We start from the raw sequence: 22368 nt of genomic DNA on the forward strand, positions 1-22368 counted from the left end.
CATAAAATATATGATAGGTGCATGGAAATTTTTAAAAGGTTTCGTTTGTAATCTAAAGTTGAAAGAGAAAATTATACGTTTTGCGTCAATTTGTGAAATTCAAAATATTATAAGTTGGCTTTGTTTCCTTTCTACACAGTTATATGTAGTTTTATGATTTTAATGATCGATTGAATAGAAATATAATCCCTATGATGAATTAATATCCTATTCAGTTTCAAAATTTTGGTATATCCTTTGCACGCGATAAAATTTATTTGTTTAATGATAAATATATTCTCAATATTTAAATTTAAAACACTAAATTGGATTTAACATGATTTTATATTAGACAAAGTTCCCTCACTTTGCTTTAATTGTTTCATATTTCGTATGCCACTGATGTATTCTTAAATACGTAAATAATGAAAAATATTATTAATACGCCATCTGTAATTTTCTCAAAATTACAGGAAGTGTAAAAATATCGAGTTATATATTCTGAGAATTATAATTAGTAAGTTGTAGTTTGGAACGATTTCAATTTGTTTTAAGTTTAATGTCATATGGTACAATTTAGAGTAACGGTAACGAGGCTTAGTTTCACATATCTACAATGGCGTTGAACTACAGTGTGTTGATGCGCTAACGTAATGGTTATGTTTGCTTCTATATAAAATCGATGTAAGTTAACAATTCATCGACGTTTCTTTTAAAATATTCCAACATCCTGTAATAATAATAATCAATATTTACTACAAAAATGTGTTAAAAATTCTTATAATATTGTAATTATATACGCTTCTCGTCTAACGTTTTACACAACACGATATCCGAACACGATATATTTACGTTATTTTAACCTTTTTAATTTTTAAATAGCCAATCGACTCAGTAGTTACTGTTTATTATTTATTTACGTTATACGACTCTTAATGTGCTTAATTTTCATGTATTTGCCTCCGTTATTTTTATTATTTCAGAATAATTCTAGATTAAGCATTTTGAGAAAATCCGAACTATACTAGCACTACTTATTGATTAAAATATTTTTATTGTTTAAATTTACTACATATACTCGAGGTAATACTTTGGTTAAGTTCAATACCAGATTTATCAATCATGTTCCTTTGTATTATAGATTTTCAGCACAAATATGTCTATTCCACCATATTTATTGGGTCCAAATCCATGGGCCACTATGATGGCTCAACAACAGGCTCATGCACAATTAGCTGCAGCCCAGGCTCATGCTCAAGCAGCTGCACATGCACAAGCTGCGCATCATGCTCATATGCAAGCAATAGCAGGACCGCCGTTACCACAAATGCCTAAACAACCTGAAGTTTTGTCAGAAGATAAGCTTCAAGAAAAAGGTATCTAAGGATTAGTGTCTATACAGCTTTTAAAGTAAAGATGATAATTCACAATTGGAAAAGAAATAATAACTGTATAATAAGATGTATAATTATAGTGGTTTGCCCAGTAGTATAAAGATTAAAAATATAATGCTTAGGCATAGTTCAAGTAAAGGACATTTTTATATGCTTATGTATATTATCTGAATATTTGTGTAATTTTAGCACAAAAATGGCAACAACTTCAATCAAAAAGATTCGCTGAGAAAAGAAAATTTGGTTTTGTGGATGCTCAGAAGGAAGATATGCCTCCAGAGCATATAAGAAAAATCATTAGAGATCATGGAGACATGAGCAGTCGTAAATATAGACATGACAAACGTGTTTACTTAGGGTAAGTATCAGTGATTGTTTAGTAATGGATATTTTTGCCTATATATTGATAGGTAATAATGAGGAAAAAAGATTAACGATTATTAAAAATACTGTTAATTTTATTTTAGTGCATTAAAATATATGCCTCATGCAGTTATGAAACTTTTGGAAAATATGCCTATGCCCTGGGAACAAATTAGAGATGTAAAGGTTCTCTATCATATCACAGGTGCAATTACATTTGTAAATGAAATTCCTTGGGTTATAGAACCTGTGTATATTGCTCAATGGGGGTAAGCCAAGAACATTTCGTTTGTTTGCCCACTTCTGGGACATTAATTTTTAATTATAGCATATTAATTTACATAATTTAATTTCGTTGTGCTTTTGCGGTTGTGTTGTACAGTACAATGTGGATTATGATGCGAAGAGAGAAACGAGACCGTAGGCATTTCAAGAGAATGAGATTTCCACCTTTTGATGACGAAGAACCACCGTTAGATTACGCGGATAATGTTTTAGATGTAGAACCTTTGGAAGCCATTCAGATTGAACTTGACTCGGAAGAAGATGAATCTGTGGCTTCATGGTTTTATGAGCATAAACCACTTGTTGGCACTAAGTAGGTGATAAATTTTGTAAATTAAATTAGAATCGTTTTATTACATTTGATAAACGTTAATAATTTTTTATTCATGCGGTAACGCGTAGTGTATTGATACTTTGTGATGAACCGCGTAGGGGTCCTGAAATCAACTAACATGTGAGTTGATGGCTGTAATAATTCGATAGTCTTATCCGAGATGAGTACTACGAGTTACTATTAGCTGGACGAAACGCTATACTGAATTGACCGTTCTCATATTAAAATGTAATCATTGTTTATCAAAGTTGTGTTTAACCGTTAGTAATATTGCAGGCACGTAAATGGGTCCACTTATCGAAGGTGGAACTTGACTTTACCACAGATGGCAACTTTATATCGTTTGGCTAATCAGTTATTAACGGATTTGGTGGATCAAAACTTTTTTTATCTATTTGACCCAAAATCATTTTTCACCGCAAAGGCGTTAAATATGGCTATACCAGGTGGTCCAAAATTTGAGCCACTGGTGAAAGATTCAAATGCAGCCGATGAAGATTGGAACGAGTTTAACGATATCAATAAAATTATCATTAGACAGCCTATAAGAACAGAGTATCGTATCGCGTTCCCATATTTGTACAATAATATGCCACATTTTGTACATTTATCATGGTAAGTAATAAAATCATTCCTTTGTTGTTATACTTGACATTTTCCACACAAGTTTTGAGACTCGTCTGTATTTAGTATATTAAAGTCTTACTAGCAGTGTGGTAGAGAAAAGAAGCGGTGATTGTTATTCGTATCTTTTGTAAAGTGTAAAAGGCAACTGCTGAAGTCACCTACAGCCTTCATAAAATTTGTGTAAATGTATAATTTCAATTGATACTGTATATAATTCTATGACACTGTCACCACTATTGGCCTCTAGTTCAGTTTTATATTGCATTTCCAGGTATCACGCTCCAAATGTCGTTTATATAAAAACTGAAGATCCCGATTTACCCGCATTTTATTTCGATCCTTTGATCAATCCTATCTCTCACAGAAATTCGCTGAAGGTAAGGATAATATTATTTAATGTATTAATTTGAATAAACTTTATTAAAATGATTACACATATGTTTTAGACCGTGGAACCACAAATTGAAGATGATGAAGACTTCGTGCTTCCTGAAGAAGTGCAACCCTTCCTTCAAGAGACGCCGTTATACACCGATAATACGGCAAACGGAATAGCTTTGCTATGGGCACCCAGGCCATTTAATACCCGTTCTGGTAGAACGAGAAGAGCCATCGACATTCCTTTAGTGAAATCTTGGTACAGGGAGCACTGTCCACCGGGACAACCTGTTAAAGTTCGGGTCAGCTATCAAAAGCTGTTGAAATACTTTGTGTTGAACGCGTTGAAACATAGGCATCCTAAACCGCAGAAGAAACGTTATCTATTCCGTTCATTCAAATCAACGAAATTTTTCCAAACTACTACGATCGATTGGGTCGAAGCTGGTCTACAAGTATGCAGACAGGGATATAACATGTTGAATTTACTCATTCATAGAAAAAACTTGAACTATTTACATTTGGATTATAATTTCAATCTGAAACCGGTTAAAACACTAACAACGAAAGAAAGAAAAAAATCTAGATTCGGAAATGGTAAATATTTTTGTCTGTTACCGACACGTATGTATATTTCGCAATTGCATTTTGTTGCTTCAAGATTCTTAGAGATCAATTTGATGTTTTCAGCTTTCCATTTGTGTCGCGAGATTTTGCGTTTGACAAAATTGATCATCGATTCTCACGTACAGTATCGTTTGAATAATGTTGACGCGTTCCAACTCGCGGACGGATTACAATATATTTTCGCGCACGTTGGACAATTGACTGGAATGTATCGATACAAATATAAGTTGATGAGACAAATCAGAATGTGCAAAGACTTGAAACATTTAATTTATTACCGCTTTAACGGAGAGTATGGCTCTTCTTCATGAGGGGAATCACTCCGTTACTGGAAAGATGGTTGGGCAATTTGTTGTCTAGACAATTCGAAGGTCGTCATTCGAAGGGGGTTGCGAAAACTGTGACGAAACAACGGGTGGAATCGCATTTCGATCTTGAACTAAGAGCATCCGTAATGCACGATATCGTTGACATGATGCCAGAGGGAATTAAACAAAATAAAGCTCGTACGATACTTCAACACCTCAGCGAGGCATGGAGATGTTGGAAGGCTAACATTCCTTGGAAGGTTCGTCTTCGATAATTGATTACGGACATCACTGTGTTTCGATGATGATTTCTTAACTACCATTTCCTACCACAGGTTCCTGGATTACCAATACCGATTGAGAATATGATCCTTCGTTATGTTAAAATGAAAGCAGATTGGTGGACGAATACCGCGCATTATAATCGAGAACGTATTAGACGTGGAGCGACTGTGGATAAAACTGTTTGTAAAAAGAATCTTGGACGTCTCACACGTCTCTATCTTAAAGCCGAACAAGAACGGCAACACAATTATTTGAAGGTATACATATACACGAACAGTTTTGAAGGATAAATAACGAAGTTTGCGATATTAATCAAATCTGTTACTAAACTACCGCGATACGATCAACGTTGATCCCATGCTATCGTATAGCGTCTCAGTTTTAATATTTATTACGCACGCAGGATGGTCCGTACATTTCACCGGAAGAAGCAGTAGCTATATATACCACAACTGTACATTGGTTGGAATCCAGAAGATTCGCTCCTATACCTTTCCCACCACTATCTTACAAACATGATACCAAACTTTTGATATTAGCTTTGGAACGTTTAAAAGAAGCATATAGCGTGAAATCGAGGTTAAATCAAAGTCAACGTGAAGAACTTGGTTTGATCGAACAGGCATATGATAATCCGCACGAAGCACTCTCTAGAATCAAACGTCATCTTTTAACTCAAAGAGCATTCAAAGAGGTAGTATTTTACAAAATCACTTGTCTTTCGTTTTATAATTTGTCCAGGTTTTTTGTTGTGTTCACTTCAGTTCACCTCTTTATCTGTTTTGTTTTACAGGTGGGCATAGAATTTATGGATCTTTACAGTCACTTAATTCCGGTTTACGATGTTGAACCTCTTGAGAAAATCACAGATGCTTACTTGGATCAATATTTATGGTACGAAGCGGACAAACGAAGGTTGTTTCCGCCGTGGGTTAAACCTTCGGATACAGAACCACCTCCTCTCTTGGTCTACAAATGGTGTCAGGGTATTAATAATCTACAAGATGTTTGGGATGTTAGCGAGGGAGAATGTAATGTGTTATTAGAATCAAAGTTTGAAAAATTGTATGAAAAAATCGATCTGACGTTGTTGAATAGACTTCTTCGATTAATTGTTGATCATAATATAGCCGATTATATGACTGCAAAGAATAACGTTGTCATAAATTATAAGGTATTTATTTTCTTTCGTTAAAATGCACTATTATTTATTTCTGATTAGCAATATAAGAAAGAAAAATATACATTATGGTTGTTTAGGATATGAACCATACGAACAGTTACGGAATAATTAGAGGATTGCAGTTTGCGTCATTCATAGCGCAATATTATGGCTTGGTGTTGGACTTGTTGGTTCTTGGATTGCAAAGAGCCAGCGAAATGGCTGGTCCTCCTCAAATGCCAAACGACTTTTTAACTTTCCAAGACGTAGCTTCGGAAACGGCGCATCCCATTAGGTTATACTGCAGATACGTAGATAGGATACATTTGTTTTTGAGATTCTCCGCGGATGAGGCAAGAGATCTGATTCAGAGATACTTGACGGAACATCCGGACCCTAATAATGAAAATATCGTTGGTTATAATAATAAAAAATGTTGGCCTCGAGATGCACGAATGCGACTTATGAAGCACGATGTGAATTTGTAAGCAGATATTTCTAACTTGTACAATATCGTCATCCGATTAGATTAACTCTTTTTAATTTACAGAGGTCGAGCTGTATTTTGGGACATTAAAAATCGTTTACCCCGGTCCACAACTACGATACAATGGGAGAACAGTTTTGTTAGCGTATATAGTAAAGATAATCCTAATCTACTATTCAACATGAGTGGATTCGAATGTAGGATTTTACCAAAATGTAGAACTACGCACGAAGAGTTTACACACAGGGATGGCGTGTGGAACTTGCAAAATGAAATAACGAAAGAAAGAACGGCTCAGTGCTTCTTGAGGGTCGATGACGAAAGTCTGCAACGGTTTCACAACAGAGTTAGACAAATTCTTATGGCTTCTGGATCCACAACTTTCACGAAGATCGTTAACAAATGGAATACCGCGTTGATCGGACTGATGACTTATTTCCGTGAAGCTGTGGTAAACACTCAGGAGCTTCTAGATTTATTGGTTAAGTGTGAAAATAAAATTCAAACGCGAATTAAGATTGGTCTTAATTCAAAAATGCCCTCGCGATTTCCACCGGTAGTGTTTTACACGCCGAAAGAACTCGGTGGACTGGGTATGCTTTCGATGGGACATGTGCTCATACCTCAGGTAGGTTGCTGCTCGTTCCAGAAGCAACTGGTATCGATAGTTGGTGCCTCGATTCTTTTCAATGTATGATCCAAAAACATATAAAATTATTTTTTTAGTCGGATTTAAGATGGTCGAAACAAACCGACGTTGGTATTACACATTTCCGTTCGGGCATGAGTCACGATGAAGATCAGTTAATTCCAAATTTATATCGATACATTCAACCTTGGGAATCTGAGTTTATAGACTCGCAGCGAGTGTGGGCGGAATATGCGTTGAAGCGACAAGAAGCCAATGCCCAAAATCGTAGGCTCACGTTGGAAGATCTCGAAGATAGTTGGGATCGTGGTATTCCTAGAATAAATACATTGTTCCAGAAAGACAGGCACACTCTCGCCTACGATAAGGGTTGGAGAATACGTACCGAATTTAAACAGTATCAGGTACCTTGTTACCTACGTTCTTAGAAAACGTGTTTTATGCACAGTGCTCTTTACGTGCGTAAAAACTCTGTATTCTATGTATACGTTTTATAGGTGTTGAAACAAAATCCTTTCTGGTGGACCCATCAACGTCACGACGGCAAACTATGGAACTTGAATAATTACAGAACAGATATGATACAGGCTCTCGGCGGTGTAGAAGGTATCTTAGAGCATACGCTCTTCAAGGGAACGTACTTTCCAACTTGGGAAGGTCTTTTCTGGTAAGATTTTCCAAATTCTCGAAATCACAGGGAAACTGTTTGAAAATCGACACTTTGAGAATTAAAATGCTAACAACGTGTTACCCTGTTGTTCTTCCCGTTATTTAGGGAGAAAGCATCCGGCTTTGAAGAATCGATGAAATACAAGAAATTAACTAACGCTCAAAGGTCGGGTTTGAATCAAATTCCAAATCGTCGATTCACCTTATGGTGGTCACCGACTATTAACAGGGCAAACGTATATGTTGGTTTTCAGGTAAAGTACATTGCTGATTACTCGTAATTACGTTTACTTTGAATTTGAAGCATATTTTCGAAGTAAGTGGATTCTCTTGTTTGTTATTAGGTGCAACTGGACTTGACAGGAATATTTATGCACGGTAAAATTCCTACGTTGAAGATTTCATTGATTCAAATATTCCGTGCCCACTTGTGGCAAAAGGTGCACGAATCGATCGTAATGGATCTGTGTCAAGTTTTCGATCAAGAATTGGATGCGTTAGAAATCGAGACCGTACAAAAGGAGACTATACATCCGAGAAAATCGTACAAGATGAACTCTTCTTGCGCTGATATTTTACTTTTCTCTGCATATAAATGGAACGTTTCTAGACCATCGCTACTCGCGGATTCAAAGTAACGAATAACTTTCTTCTCTATCATTGATTCTGTTATATTTCGTAGTTTACCTTTTTACAAATGGTGACTCGCTTTTTCGAACAGAGATCTTATGGATAACACTACCACGCAAAAGTATTGGATCGACGTACAACTTAGATGGGGAGATTACGATTCTCACGATATTGAAAGATATGCTAGAGCGAAATTCTTAGATTATACAACAGACAATATGTCTATTTATCCATCACCGACAGGATTGCTAATTGCTATTGATTTAGCGTATAATTTGCACAGGTACATATCTGAACGGTCGAATATAATTTTTAAATAGGTATATGTATAAGAGTATATAAAAGAAGACCATTACGCTTCTTAAACGTACTAATTTTGTTTAATAGCGCGTATGGTAACTGGTTCCCAGGATGTAAACCTCTTATACAGCAAGCAATGGCAAAGATAATGAAGGCTAATCCAGCTCTGTACGTGTTACGAGAACGCATTAGAAAAGCGTTACAGCTTTATTCATCGGAACCTACAGAACCGTATCTCTCTTCACAAAATTACGGAGAACTGTTTTCGAATCAAATCATTTGGTATTTATATTTTCCCTTAGATATACATACATACGTATGTATGCAAATAGAAAGATAGAGTCACTTAAAAGTTTCTAATCGATCTAATTTGTTAGGTTCGTGGACGATACGAACGTTTATCGCGTTACAATTCACAAAACGTTCGAGGGCAATTTAACCACAAAGCCTATAAATGGAGCGATCTTTATTTTCAACCCTCGGACTGGTCAATTGTTTTTAAAGATTATTCATACGTCCGTTTGGGCTGGTCAAAAGCGTTTAGGTCAGGTATGTGAAATGTATTTAACGTGCACGTGTAGGCTGAACTGTGACGAAAGAATTTTCTCGTTTCATGAACGAGACGTTATATCGGTTGGTTGCAGTTGGCAAAGTGGAAAACTGCGGAAGAAGTGGCTGCACTTATTCGATCCTTACCGGTAGAGGAACAACCGAAGCAAATTATAGTAACCAGAAAGGGAATGTTGGATCCGTTGGAAGTACATTTACTTGATTTCCCTAATATCGTTATCAAAGGATCGGAGCTTCAGTTGCCGTTCCAGGCTTGTTTGAAAGTCGAAAAGTTTGGCGATTTAATCTTGAAAGCAACAGAACCACAAATGGTATTATTCAATTTATACGACGACTGGTTGAAAACAATTTCGTCGTATACGGTAATTATCGTTAATTCCCCACATTTTCAACTGTTCCTCCCTTTTCTATCGACATTTGTGGGTTGATATTTTGTATGTTTCGCACCTTTTTAACAGGCGTTTTCACGTTTAATTCTTATTCTCCGCGCGTTACACGTTAACACTGAAAGAACAAAAGTTGTACTGAAGCCTGACAAGACAACCATAACAGAACCACATCATATATGGCCTTCTTTGACGGACGATGAATGGATTAAAGTTGAAGTACAACTGAAAGATCTGATTTTGGCTGATTACGGAAAGAAGAACAAGTATGTGTGGCGCGACTGGTTGTTTTTCACAACCAGATATGTGTGCAGAGTATACAGGGTGTCCCGTAACTCCTCGAACACCCGGAAATGGGGGATTGCTGGGGTGACTCTGAACAACTATTTCCTTTACCAAAATGTTGTTTGAAGCTTCATTTTTGAATTATTAACGAAAAACACTGGCCAATCAGAGCGCGCGTAGAGCCCGCGCTCAGGGACGGAGAACAGAGGCTCATTCGCGCGCGCGCGATTCCGACTAATTGCAATTTTTTCAAAAATTTATACAAACGTGGGAATGACGGCAAAAAAACCATTTCTCTAAGCCTTATAAAAATAGCGGTGCAAAGTGAAAATTTTTTGACAGCGATCGATAACCGAGAAGTCACGCGTACGCATTTGTTCACGATCGCGCGCGGATGAGAGTCAGCGCTCCCGTGCCTGGGCGCGGGCTCTACGCGCGCTCTGATTGGCCAGTGTTTTTCGTTAATAATTCAAAAACGAAGCTATACGCATTTGATCACGATCGCGCGCGGATGAGAGTCAGCGCTTCCGTGCCTGGGCGCGGACTCTACGCGCGCTCTGATTAGCCAGTGTTTTTCGTTAATAATTCAAAAATGAAGCTTCAAACAACATTTTGGTAAAGGAAAAAGTTGTTCAGAGTCACTCCAGCAACCCCCCATTTCCGGGTGTTCGAGGAGTTACGAGACACCCTGTATAGCTATTTGAGAGCTTTAAAATTGTAAAATTGTTGTTTTTAGTGTGAATGTCGCGTCACTGACTCAATCGGAAATTCGAGATATTATCTTGGGTATGGAAATTAGCGCACCATCCGCACAACGTCAACAAATCGCTGAAATAGAAAAGCAAACGAAGGAACAGTCGCAGCTTACAGCAACGACTACAAGAACAGTGAACAAACATGGCGACGAAATTATCACAGCTACGACTTCCAATTACGAAACACAAACATTCAGTTCGAAGACAGAATGGCGAGTAAGAGCAATTTCTGCTACTAATTTACATTTGCGGACCAATCATATATACGTGTCGTCGGACGATATCAAAGAGACTGGTTACACTTACATTTTACCAAAGAATGTTCTCAAGAAATTCGTAACTATTTCGGACTTGCGAGCACAGGTATATAAATACAAGATTTGTTACAAGATTATTCAAGTTGCTAAAAATACATGTACACGCATTGTCTTGAATTACTGGTGTAGATCGCAGGATATTTGTATGGTATTAGCCCACCGGATAATCCACAAGTAAAAGAAATACGATGTATAGTTATGGCTCCACAGTGGGGAACTCATCAAACGGTTCACTTACCTAGTACGCTTCCAAATCACCAATACCTCAAGGAGATGGAGCCTCTCGGTTGGATTCATACTCAACCTAACGAGCTACCGCAATTATCACCTCAGGTTCGTAACATATTTACTCGTTGTATTGATTAGCTGTAAATTCTCGATTGCGCAGTATGTGTGAATTTGTATTATTTTGTTTTTCGTCATGTTCCGTTAGGATATATCTACGCATGCTCGAATAATGGCAGAAAATCCAATTTGGGATGGAGAAAAGACTATCGTTATTACTTGCAGTTTTACACCAGGATCCTGTTCCCTTACAGCGTACAAATTAACACCTAGGTTTGTATATTTTGTTGGATGAAATGTGATTATCGTCACGCCAAAGATACGTAAACTTTTGAAAAAGTATGTTGTCACGAAACTCTGGGTTTACTTCACAGTGGTTTTGAATGGGGAAAGCAAAATACCGACAAGGGAAATAATCCTAAAGGTTATCTACCTAGTCATTATGAGAAAGTACAAATGTTGTTGTCCGATCGTTTCCTTGGTTTCTTTATGGTTCCGAGTCAAGGATCCTGGAACTATAACTTTATGGGTAAGACACGCTTGTTTGTCTAGTGTATATACAGTATAAGACGACTTGTTTGTCGACGGGGATGAACAGTCAGACACAATGAAATTGTTATTTTTCTCGTACGATCACAGGTGTAAGACACGATCCGAATATGAAGTACGAACTGCAATTGGCGAACCCGAAGGAATTTTATCACGAGATCCATAGACCTGCCCATTTCTTAAATTTCTCCAGTTTGGAAGATGGAGAAGGCGTCGGAGCCGATAGAGAAGATGTATTTGCTTAAAGGGATGAGAAAAGATATAAAAGGAAAATAGGAAGGAAGGGAAGAAGAAAGAAAGGAAAGTTTCTTTTCGTTCGTACGTGGTAAACGGGTGAGAAATGGTGTTTAGATGTTTATGCATTTGACACGAATAACACGGTTACGGACTTGTAGTAGCATAGTTTAATCGATAAGCTCGGTGTAATATTATTTTAGATATTAATTATTTTGTACTATACTTTAATATCATTTTAAAATAAAATATATGTATAATTCGTGTTTAATTCAGACGTGTATGTACGGAAAATGTACAAAATTTTCAGATAATACACATTCTTTTGAGATACATAACGACACTGTTTTGTTACTTTCTTAGCTTATAAAAGCACAATTCGATACACTTGATGACATAAAACGTGAATACAGTTTTTAATACTAGAACTTATTGGTTATGAGAAGAAAGCACGTATGGCAGGGTAGAAGTTATATTCTTAACGAACATACGATATACTGGTATTTAATTAAGCTTAAATCTTTCATATGTGAATATATGTAGACGACGATAGAGTGTAGCAATACCGAACGTGTTCCAAAGGTAACTCGGATCGGTGATGACTAGATATTCTTCGGTGAAATTCCCACTGAACATATTTTGTTCTCATTTTCTGCGTCGACCGACCTTTCCATCGAGTATCAATCGAATAGCATGTGCGGTATAAAAAATAAAAAAAAGAAGAAGAAGAAAATACACTAATTTCTCAACGTAAATTTCTTCGCTTTCCTTTCGTTCCTTCTTCTTCGTTCATTCAAGATTTTCTTTCACGCATTCGTGCGTGCAACATACAACATGTTTGAACATTGCTGCCCGTTCTAATCTCACCGGTTAATTATTAAACGTTGCTCTGCCGTGAGAAGATTCGTTGGAATAAACTGTGATCTTCTCCTGAACCGGTGTCGCCGATGTCGTGCAGGTACGAGAGGCCGCTGAACTATGGCAAGCACTGCGAGTAGAGTTTCTGGATAAAATGTTACTTTGGTGACAAGTGAACTTTTTTACGAGCAACCGTCTGATTTTATCCTTCCAAACGAAAATCAAGAAAATGATTACACCTTGCAAGGTATTGGTAAGATCTGTAAGGTACCAAATGTACGTCGGTGAGTTGTTGCACAGCCACGATATTATCTCCATCGACCAATTAATGCCCATTACGATGAACAGTTTCAAGTATAAATTGAACCTGGATAAAACGGATTAAAATTGAGAGAGAAAGACGACGAAAGGAGAAATTGTTAAAGTTTAGTGTTGATACGTGTATAATATGTATGCAGAAAGAGGTTTGGTGTATCGTAAAATGATGGCACACGCGTAAACGTGATAGAAAGAGTTTCGACCGAGATGCATATACGTATAAGTAAAGGATCGACAGGAAGGCGTGAAACGTGCGACCGTACGCGAGACTTGCTCGGACGGATGTATTTATTACTCGAGAGGAACACCCGCCTTCAGCCGTTAAGAAAACAAATCGAGCCATGGGAAGAATCTTTGTTTCACGCGCGGCCGAGCGAGCGAGCGAGCGAGCGAGCGAGCGTGAATAGTCTACGAAAAGATCCGAAAATAATTGAACTCTCGTGAAGGGGCAATAAGAGCCGCGGTAATGTCGATACGGCATATAACTAAATGAAAATAAAGCCATTGAACGAACCGCTGCGGGTGGCTAGTCGTGTGGCGCACGCGTGTGTATGTGCGCGTAGTTTGAGTTTTTCATTTGGTCGTGTAAACGAATAAAAAGGGAACGAACCATTGTTTATTGTCGTCGTGGCGCCTACTGTCCATGCTTTTCAGATGATGAGCCGTATCCTTTTTATGTCGCACGATCTTCAACGCAGTGGAGACGAAAAGACATATGTTACAAAGTACGGTGACGCCCATAGGACCATAAAAGTATATCGCCTTTGCTTTATCCGCTATGCAGAAAATAGCATTATAATCGATTATAATAAACAATTATCATTTGTTATCAGGATAGTTTTCATTTTAACTCGTTGCCTTGTGATATTTCAATGGATTAATCATATTTACTAGTCGCTTGAAAAGTGCGTAAAACGAAAACTAATTAGAAAATTTACAAGGCAAAGGGTTAATAAGATTTGATTGGATAGTACACGTTGTTTCTGCTTTCTCCCATCGAGTAGAACCGAAATGGGAAGGATAGGGAAAAGTAAAGAGTATCAACGTGAGAACTTACTCGTGAACCAACAACTTTGCGTGCCGAATTCCGGTCTGATAAAATATTCCGGGATGTCGGGAAGGAAATCCATGATGACACAGATTCCGGTAAGAACCGATGCACAACCCCAAGCATAAATGGAGTATATTAAAAATTTCTTGCGCTCCCTTTGCTTTACGCTGCCCTGCAGCGATCGGAAACCTCTGAAAATGAAGAAATTGAAAAATCTCACTTTAACGCAAAAGCATTTGCAGCTTCTTTCTTTCTGCGACTACGCGCGCGTACGGTGTACGAAACGATACGGTGCAGTTTGCGGTTTCAGATGACGCATTTCACATTTCCTGCCAATCGTATCTTGCGGCGAACACGACGTGACGTGTGAAGTTTCCAACGTTCGTCAAGAATTTCATTCGCAGAGTATGTATCGTACTTCTTCTCAATAAGATTGAGGATCGAGGTAGAAAAGAAAGGGTGGTGATATATGTATACATATAGTATGTACTTAGGTTAGGAGTTAGTAGATGGGGGCGGGGCGATGATATGAAGGAAGAGTGACGGGTGTCGCCACACCACGCCACACCACACCCTTGGCTCGTACACGCCTAGCTGTATTTATACGATAAAAAGGGCTTGGCAATAGGGCTGTTCTTTTAACAATTACGTAGAAATGATATTAGACCGGCTCGTGTGATAGGAGTAAGTTAGAATTTTCCCACGTGACATACTCGTCACGCGAGCCTCTTCAGAAAATGTTACTGGTCGATTCGTGGAACGTTTAAAAATACCGGTATGCTATATGTCGGCTATACGATGCGCGATCTCTCGAAAAGCTGAACGAAAGCGATTCGACGAATAATGGAAAGGGTTGGCGTGGAAAGAAACACGGTCGTTTCATTTTCAAATTCTTGCTGATTAATTAATTCGGTGAAATTGATAGAGCGTCGGCGTGGATCGGCGTAACGAGGAAGAAAAGAGGGATTCTCAGGTTTGGGGATTTGTTTGCTGTACACCTTGTTTGGTGGTGCTGCTTCACAGACACATACGAATATTAAGGCAGTTTTATAAGATTTCAACTGAGAAAAGAATCGGGATGGCACGTTTCTTTGCGAGATGGGTATATTAGACAGTTCGGTTTGTTGCAAGAATGATCGTACAACGTAGTATAATATAGAGCGAAGGGAAAAGAGCCGTTTAGATAAAATAAGTGGAGAGAAGAGGAATCGCGTGGTCGTTTGCTCGGTGGTGGACCGATCCAACTTAATTTAAGAATGTTTGCAGAGTATACACGAGCCGTCACGAACCGGATATTAATTCTCGTTATACCGCTATCAATTTTCCTCGACGTTCGTCAACTATCGAATTTCCTCGGGCAGAGGAATAATGGATAGCATTTGCAACGCGTTAGACGGGGCACGTTTCGGTTCGTAGAATAAGCTCGGAGCGATTAGGGCGTATATTCCGATAGGAAAATTACATTGCGACGGAAATTGCGTTGAAAGTCAACTTACCCAAATGTCCACCAAATATCGAAGCACATGACGTTTAGCCAGAAGAAGCTAGCCAAGAAGGAAAAGTGGATAACGAACGCTGAAACATAATGGAAAAGCTATATTTGTGAGAAGCATATGCGGCACTGGTGTGGTGTGAATGGATGAGAGAGAGGTGTTGTGTGAAAATATCGGTGTACCGAAAGCGATGCACAAGGGATCTGAGATTTGCTCCTGCGGAGAGATCTGTACGACGGCAAGTACCACATAGGCGACAAGTAGAGAGCCGATGTATCCGCGAAGAGTGCGACCGTGCATGTTTTTTAACTCCGGTAGGAGCGTATAGACGAGAAAGGTGACGAAGAGGAATGGCACCGAGACGATCAATCCGACGGGAAAGACTACCGTGATTTTCTCCGTGTCTGCCTGATCATCTTCGAAATCGAAGCAAAGGATCACGTTATAGGCGTCGGTGTCGACAACGCCGAAGCAATATTCCCTCTCTTGGAGGATCGTCTTCTCGTTCTGCTTGTAGATGGTACCATTGTCGAGAAGCATGAACGCATCGTCCGGATACCTGTCCGGACTGAGTTGATAACGTTGACCGCCTTCGCAGGGATTTCGAACGTAGAGATCCAAGTCGCGGTGTCGGTCCGGTATTTGGTTGATCAAGGTGAGCAAGCGGGAATCGTAAAGCGGCGGAAAAGGGAAGGTGTCGTTCGTTTGGACGCATCGTGTGCTCGTGAGACGACTCGCGTCCGGGCAACACAACGGGACGCGCGTTCTTTTTCCCTTCGTTTCCCCGACATTCGACGAATCCTCGTCGATCGCGTTTATCCCAACGATCGTCACCACCGTTAACAAACCAATCCCGAGGATGACTGAGGATGAACGATACCGATTCACAACCAACATCTTCGTAGCTAGGTTTTCGCTCGCCGACTACCACCACGATTCCTTTCGATTCATAATGACCGCAAACATTATCGCTTTACGCGGAAACGTGTCAACGCCGCGACCAATCCCCCCTTTCCTCCGTCTTCTTCTCTTTGCAATTTTTTAAATTACTACGCCTCGCGTCGTCTACTCTTATCTGAAATGATAAACGCGACGGTGCGAAGAAGACATTTCGTTTTTCGGCCAGTGCCGCCGAAACGATCGAAGGGCAACCTCTACCCCCTCCACAGCCACAGAAGAGATCTCTTTATCCGAGAAAAAGCGAAACGAGTGGAACGCGAGTATACACGTATACCACGTATACGGGTCAAAGGCGACACGTCACGCGCGCAACTGAAAAACCGATCCTTGCGATTTGTCTCCTCCACGATCCGGCTGCTGTCGCTGTCGCGAAATAGCGAACCGTGATGGCACGAATTTCTGTCGATTTTTCTTAGGCAGGTTGGTCGTTTAGAGAAAAGGTGTCCTCGCGTGAACGATCGGCACGCTACTGACTGTCGGCAACGCGTGTATTACGCATCATCCTCCTACCAATCGAAGCGATCGTAGTGGAAGCAAAAACCGGTATATCTGCTTGATAAGAGTTTACGCTGTTCATCGGAAAAAATAGACGTGTAAGTATGTCTGTATTTGCTAAACGTAGAGACGCGGCAACGAACGATTCGAACGATATCACTGCGCTCCTGAGAACGAACCACACAAAGGGGCCTGTAGAGTTAGGCTTCGATCTGAATGACCGTTCAAAGATGAAAATAGACCGGTGGAATGTATGGAATTACACACGGAAAAACTTACCTATGGTCAGGCAGAAGGCGAATTTTAGGTAAAACAGCTTAGCTAAGACGAGGAAAGTGTAGGCGAGTACCAGGGAAGCGACGTAGCACATTAGGGTCTTGCCGTAGAGGTTCCTCAATTCCGGGATGATCGCGTAGACGAAGAAAGTGGCGAAGAAAAAGGGAATAGAAACGATGATACCGATCTTGTAAGACTGCTGCTGTTCCTCCTCCTCGTACGAAGAGGAAGAGGAAGAATCGTTGGTGGAGAAACAAACGAGTGCGACGATCTTCTCGAAGGATTCTTTCCAGTCGAGGCAATAGGTGGATGCCGGAAACTTAGTGGACCAGGTTCCAAGGGTGCCGTTCGCTTGCAGAACGAACGCGTCCTCCTCGTAACGTTCCGGCTCGAGCATGTACTTGTACGTGTTCTCCGGACACGTCATGTCCTCCACCAGAACGAACAGATCGCTTATACGGGAGATCCCGTGTATCTCGCTCGCGAGTTGGTGCTCTTCGAGAACGAGATCCGGTGCGAGTGCACCGTCCGACAGTCGAGTACAGTTCGGCCGATCGCCTTCCCCTAAAATCTCGTTTCGTCTGCAACATTTTTTCAAGCACCCTCGCAAGTTACACATGCATCCGTACGTCTCGTTTCCCTCCACGCGATACCATCCGATCGGATAAACCAATTTATCGTGCACTAAACTTCCGTTCTTCAATCTACCAATTTTATTCCCTTCCAAGATCATCTCAGGAAACGGACGACAAAACGACGACGAATTTACAAACTCCTTCCCAATCTCCATTTTCTCCCCTTTCGTCTCTCTCAACTCCCGATAAACCACCAGAATCGACAAAGTTACGCGAATTAACCGATTACCGATTAACCGCATCGCGAGTTCTTGTTCGCGCGCGTCTCTTCTTTCTTTCACCCTCTTCTCCCTTCTCTCGCTTATTTTCAAAATCGATTTCAAACTTTCTCAATTATCTTCTCCGATATTATTCTCCGTTTGTTCGATTCGAAATGACTCGGGAAGAATCATCGTTGTTAACGACGCGATCGGCGATAGGTCGCGCGACCCTCGATGATGCTCGCAACCGACTGCCCTCCCTATTTTTCGATCCTTCTTCCGATGATCGCGACGCCCGGCCGCGCACGCCTGCACGCATCAAACCGTACGAACGCCACCCGACGCACTATTATGGAATAACTTCCGTTAGTCTCCCGATCTTCGACTACCCTTTTTCATTTTCTCATCGTGCGCTTTGCTCTATTCATCGATACCACCACCTCGATAACATTGCAGTTCCTAACCAGAGCGCAGCACGTTACTCGACCGAGGCATACCGCGTCGTGCCGTGCCGGTAACACTCCATACAGCGGCCGTCGCTCTTTCTTTTTCTTTTCTCTCGTCCGATATCTCGATTTATCGTACGTTCCTTTCATTTTTCGATAATCAAAACGCTTCTGCTACGTATTTATCTACATATGTGCGTCGACGAAACACCGTTTTTCCAAAACTTTACCCTTCCTTCTCTTGATCGAATCAAACAAAAAATATCTTACACCCACACACTCGTGCATCGAAAAAAATCATGGGCACATTTATTTCTAATTATTCTTCCTTCTATTCCATTCCATTCTATTCTACTCATTCTACTCCACTTCTTAAATAGCCTCCTATTCTTTGTCTTCTTTTATCTTCATTTATTTTGTATATATCGTTTTATACATCGTATAATATCGTTTATCCCTTCCCACGTTAATCATTTTCTTTGTTACCTTTGCTTTCTAACAAATTCCATGGTGTATCGAAAACAACCTCTTGTTAACCTCGAAATGCATTAATATTTTTTCACAACGGTGAAATATTCAAATTTTTTCAAAATACCAACTTCTTTCTATTCTAATAATCTGTATCTAATTACATTTTAACATGACCGGAAAACAACGTAATAGATTTCGTAATAAATCTGTTTACGTAAATACATATGTATTTATGTACTTATGTATATTACAACTTTCTTATCGGTGTTTAAAGTTTCAGCAAGCATGGAAATATTTCTTTCGTATCCTTCCTCGTAGAGACAAGCTTTGATCGTTAGCTGCTTTATATTTGCCACGGTAATCAAATTTCGATACAACGTATTACATATAGTACGTATATGTACCACCTGTTGCGTTGCATACTGTAGAAATAAATGGAACATCTAAACCAGACAAGATTGATATGGAGGAACGCTGATGCAGTTACTTTCGATGTTGATTCCACCGTGATACAAGAAGAAGGAATCGATCAACTCGCGAAATTTTGTGGAAAAGAAAATGATGTCGTTGCCTTGTAAGTTTTCTCTTCCATTTCTCCTTTTTCATCCAACAATTTCATATTTTTAACACAGTTAACCTTCGTTACGCATCCATCGCCGTGTTTTAACATGCGCAGCAGTACAATTCTGCTAATTCCAAGTGATTTTAGAACACACCGAGCGATGCGAGGAGATCTAACGTTTCGACAATCTTTGCTAGAAAGGCTGAATATTATAAAACCAAGTTTTATGCAAATCAAACAATTTATAGCTTCTCATCCGATCAAACTTTCTCCTGGAATTAAGTAAGAAGTAATTGAAATCGATCAGAATTTTATATCGTTTGCTTTCAAATTTTTCCAAAACATTTCAGAACATTGATAACAGCTTTACGAACACGTAACAAACAAGTATTTTTCATATCCGGTGGATTTCATTCTTTAATTGCACCAGTTGCCACAGCTCTTGATATTCCATTAGAGAATATTTTTGCGAATAGACTTAAATTCTACTTCACCGGTAACTTCCTTTTTCTTTCTTATTTCTACAATAATCGTGTTTCATTTCCTACATCTGAATATTTTATCAATTTCCATTGCCATAGGTGAATATGCAGGATTTGACGAAGATCAACCCACTGCGGACAGTGGTGGAAAAACAAAAGTGATTGAATACCTCAAAAAGGAGAAGGGATTTAAAACTGTTGTACATATCGGGGATGGAGCAACAGATTTAGAAACTATTTCAATAGCAGATTTATTTATAGGTACACACATGCACACCTTCCACTTCTTCTTACCGTCTACTTCTTTATTTTATTTTATCTTTTATACAATTTATATCATTTTTCTTACTTTATTCATTCTTAATATCCTTTTTACTATGTGTAGGATACGGAGGAAATGTAATCAGAGAGAGTGTCAAGCTGCAATCTTCCTGGTTTATTACCGATTTTAATGAACTTGTCAGTGTTCTATAAACACAGGCGATATATTTCTTACAACTGTTATATTGTTTCTTCAATTTTAATAGTAATCGATCAACATTTTTAAACAATAACCTAACAAAATGTGAATTAAACAATATTAAACACTGGCCATTTGCCGTTTGAAACACTTTCTTTTATTTGTTATCTGAAATCGTGGAAATTCAATTCTTATTAATCCATCCAAAGAATATTCCAACCTAAGAAACATATTTTCCATAACAGAATTCCCAAACTTTTATTCTTTTAGAACCAACGACAATTTCCCGTTTTTCCTTGCTTTCTTCTCTCGTATCCATTCTTGTACTCTACGTTGAAGTTCAATGTCTGATTTTACCATATCCATAGTAAGGGTAGATCGATTGAACGGATCAGTTTGGTCGCTTAATAAGTGCCTAAATAGTAGTACCAACAAAACTAATCAAATACACTTTATTCTAACAAACCACGCTACCTAGTAATCGTAATAACAAACAAATACTACCTCGCAATTGTTTGTCGATCAATAATTATCTTTGATGATGGAAGTATAACAGGATCTGTCATTAAAGTAGACATAATTGGATCGAGAAATTCATCGGGAGCATTAACTAACATTTCATCTTCCTCTTTTTTCTGACTTGCCGCCGCCTCTACATTTTTTGCAAATTGATCCAAATCTCCTAATATACCAACCCCACCAATACGAACTAAAATGTTATTATTAACCGTAATACATTTTAAATATCCTTTATTTATTTACTGCTTATTGTACCACTTATAATGAAAGCTGAAATTGATAATAACCACCAGTTACTTACCAAGAACATTATCGGCCAGTTTAAACAATTCTGGACTGTATGAACGACCATCCTGAGAAACAGCAAGTGTAAAGGATTCGCTTTCGCTGAGATTTATATAAATTTCACATATATTTAATAATAAATTTGCTGGATTAAACGCATATTCCGTCTGTCCATTCACCTAAAATTACAAAAATTTGCCAAAATAACTATATATACATATATATTGAAATCAATTCTTATTACTTAAATACTTTGTTTCACTTCCTACCTTCAAATTTTTTTTATTTGGTCCAACCAACTGAAGTAGCAAATAATTAAGCATCGAAGCAATGCGATCCACCATTATTGGATGACAAAAAATTGATTTTATTTCTGTAGTTAACATTTTTAACGCGTATATCGTTTTTCTACCTAATATATTGTCAAATCGAGCAATCATTCCAAGATGTACAAGATAAACAGCCTGTTGGTCGCGTTCATGTTGTGGTAGCTTATTCCACTCTCCATTTTCCCTTTTAATGCTTGCCCTCTATGATAGCACGACAATCAAACTTAATACAAACTTAATATTAATTGAATCAAAGGCCAATGGCGAAATTCAATACCTTGCTTGAATCAATTGCCTCAATTTGGCCATGCTTGAAAGTGCTTCATCTAATAGAAAAACTGCATCATTTATCAAAAGATTTATAAAACGTAAAAATAATGGAGGTTGAGCTGCTTGCATATTGACTTCTGCTTCTTCAGCTAAACAACTATAAGATAAGCATTCAGTTTTGATATTATTTCCAATCAATTATTACTGTTTAATACTACCCTCAAATAATATATTATTTTTGCTTTTCGCTTACACAAAATTATTACGATGCTCTGGTAATTTCCACAAATACTCCATAACAACGTACATTGGTCGTCGATAGTTAAATTTTTGTTCAAACTCTACGCTTTGTCCAGTCATTTCAATGCTTACGAATACTTTAAGTAAATTCGGAACAATC

At 38.7% G+C, this 22368-nt stretch overlaps 5 protein-coding genes across 5 annotated transcripts in view; 2 read left to right on the forward strand and 3 right to left on the reverse strand.

Moving 5' to 3' along the window:
• Positions 1–584: 584 nt before the first annotated feature.
• On the forward strand, positions 585–12010 carry LOC108575889 (pre-mRNA-processing-splicing factor 8). Its single transcript, XM_017938812.1, is given in 29 exon segments — positions 585–663; positions 1121–1355; positions 1563–1731; positions 1841–2005; positions 2119–2334; positions 2632–2970; positions 3254–3359; positions 3429–3957; positions 4051–4274; positions 4277–4555; positions 4631–4837; positions 4984–5274; positions 5374–5754; positions 5841–6226; positions 6293–6857; positions 6956–7282; positions 7376–7545; positions 7654–7801; positions 7892–8181; positions 8269–8460; positions 8565–8759; positions 8855–9026; positions 9122–9409; positions 9506–9699; positions 10455–10836; positions 10920–11123; positions 11224–11348; positions 11450–11604; positions 11715–12010. Coding segments are annotated over 28 exon segments (7074 nt in total). The 5' UTR covers positions 585–663; positions 1121–1135; the 3' UTR covers positions 11870–12010.
• A 505-nt stretch (positions 12011–12515) lies between these two features.
• Positions 12516–16775, reverse strand: LOC108575811 (G-protein coupled receptor Mth2-like). Its single transcript, XM_017938711.1, has 5 exons — positions 15761–16775; positions 15582–15660; positions 14092–14276; positions 13645–13810; positions 12516–13083 (listed from the first exon to the last, which is right to left on the reverse strand). Exons 1-5 carry the CDS (start codon positions 16473–16475, stop codon positions 12729–12731), a joined length of 1500 nt encoding a protein of 499 aa, XP_017794200.1. The 5' UTR covers positions 16476–16775; the 3' UTR covers positions 12516–12728.
• Positions 16776–17189: 414 nt separating this feature from the next.
• LOC108575764 (G-protein coupled receptor Mth2-like) lies at positions 17190–18099 on the reverse strand. The gene is made up of 2 exons (XM_017938657.1): positions 17313–18099; positions 17190–17200 (listed from the first exon to the last, which is right to left on the reverse strand). The coding sequence occupies exons 1-2, from the start codon at positions 18097–18099 to the stop codon at positions 17190–17192; spliced, it is 798 nt and encodes a 265-aa protein (XP_017794146.1).
• Positions 18100–19368: 1269 nt separating this feature from the next.
• LOC108575837 (phosphoserine phosphatase) lies at positions 19369–20659 on the forward strand. The gene is made up of 6 exons (XM_017938745.1): positions 19369–19418; positions 19490–19635; positions 19771–19905; positions 19974–20119; positions 20205–20366; positions 20491–20659. The coding sequence occupies exons 2-6, from the start codon at positions 19496–19498 to the stop codon at positions 20577–20579; spliced, it is 672 nt and encodes a 223-aa protein (XP_017794234.1). The 5' UTR covers positions 19369–19418; positions 19490–19495; the 3' UTR covers positions 20580–20659.
• A 133-nt stretch (positions 20660–20792) lies between these two features.
• LOC108575765 (ubiquitin conjugation factor E4 A) overlaps positions 20793–22368 on the reverse strand; it is a 4406-nt gene continuing 2830 nt past the window's right edge. The window contains exons 9-14 of the mRNA XM_017938658.1: positions 22222–22361; positions 21976–22125; positions 21639–21882; positions 21386–21548; positions 21070–21274; positions 20793–20980 (exon numbers count right to left, since the gene is read on the reverse strand). Of these exons, the coding sequence (XP_017794147.1) occupies positions 20824–20980; positions 21070–21274; positions 21386–21548; positions 21639–21882; positions 21976–22125; positions 22222–22361 (1059 nt within the window). The 3' untranslated portion in view covers positions 20793–20823. The remainder of the gene's footprint in view (positions 20981–21069; positions 21275–21385; positions 21549–21638; positions 21883–21975; positions 22126–22221; positions 22362–22368) is intronic.

The sequence above is a fragment of the Habropoda laboriosa genome, unplaced genomic scaffold (assembly GCF_001263275.1).
Source record: "Habropoda laboriosa isolate 0110345459 unplaced genomic scaffold, ASM126327v1 scaffold243, whole genome shotgun sequence".
Taxonomy (NCBI): Eukaryota; Metazoa; Arthropoda; class Insecta; order Hymenoptera; family Apidae; genus Habropoda; species Habropoda laboriosa.

What these genes read in the sequence shown, in the direction of transcription:
- LOC108575837 (XM_017938745.1), top strand. Translation starts at nt 19,496, where the DNA reads ATGGAACATCTAAACCAGACAAGATTGATATGGAGGAACGCTGATGCA. An exon ending in GAAAATGATGTCGTTGCCTT is followed by an intron (nt 19,636 to 19,770) that starts GTAAGTTTTCTC and finishes AAGTGATTTTAG; the next exon opens with AACACACCGAGCGATGCGAG. An exon ending in AATAGCAGATTTATTTATAG is followed by an intron (nt 20,367 to 20,490) that starts GTACACACATGC and finishes TACTATGTGTAG; the next exon opens with GATACGGAGGAAATGTAATC.
- LOC108575811 (XM_017938711.1), bottom strand. Translation starts at nt 16,475, where the DNA reads ATGTTGGTTGTGAATCGGTATCGTTCATCCTCAGTCATCCTCGGGATT. An exon ending in TCCCTTGTGCATCGCTTTCG is followed by an intron (nt 15,661 to 15,760) that starts GTACACCGATAT and finishes ATTATGTTTCAG; the next exon opens with CGTTCGTTATCCACTTTTCC. An exon ending in GCAAAGTTGTTGGTTCACGA is followed by an intron (nt 13,811 to 14,091) that starts GTAAGTTCTCAC and finishes TTTTCTGCATAG; the next exon opens with CGGATAAAGCAAAGGCGATA.
- LOC108575764 (XM_017938657.1), bottom strand. Translation starts at nt 18,099, where the DNA reads ATGGAGATTGGGAAGGAGTTTGTAAATTCGTCGTCGTTTTGTCGTCCG.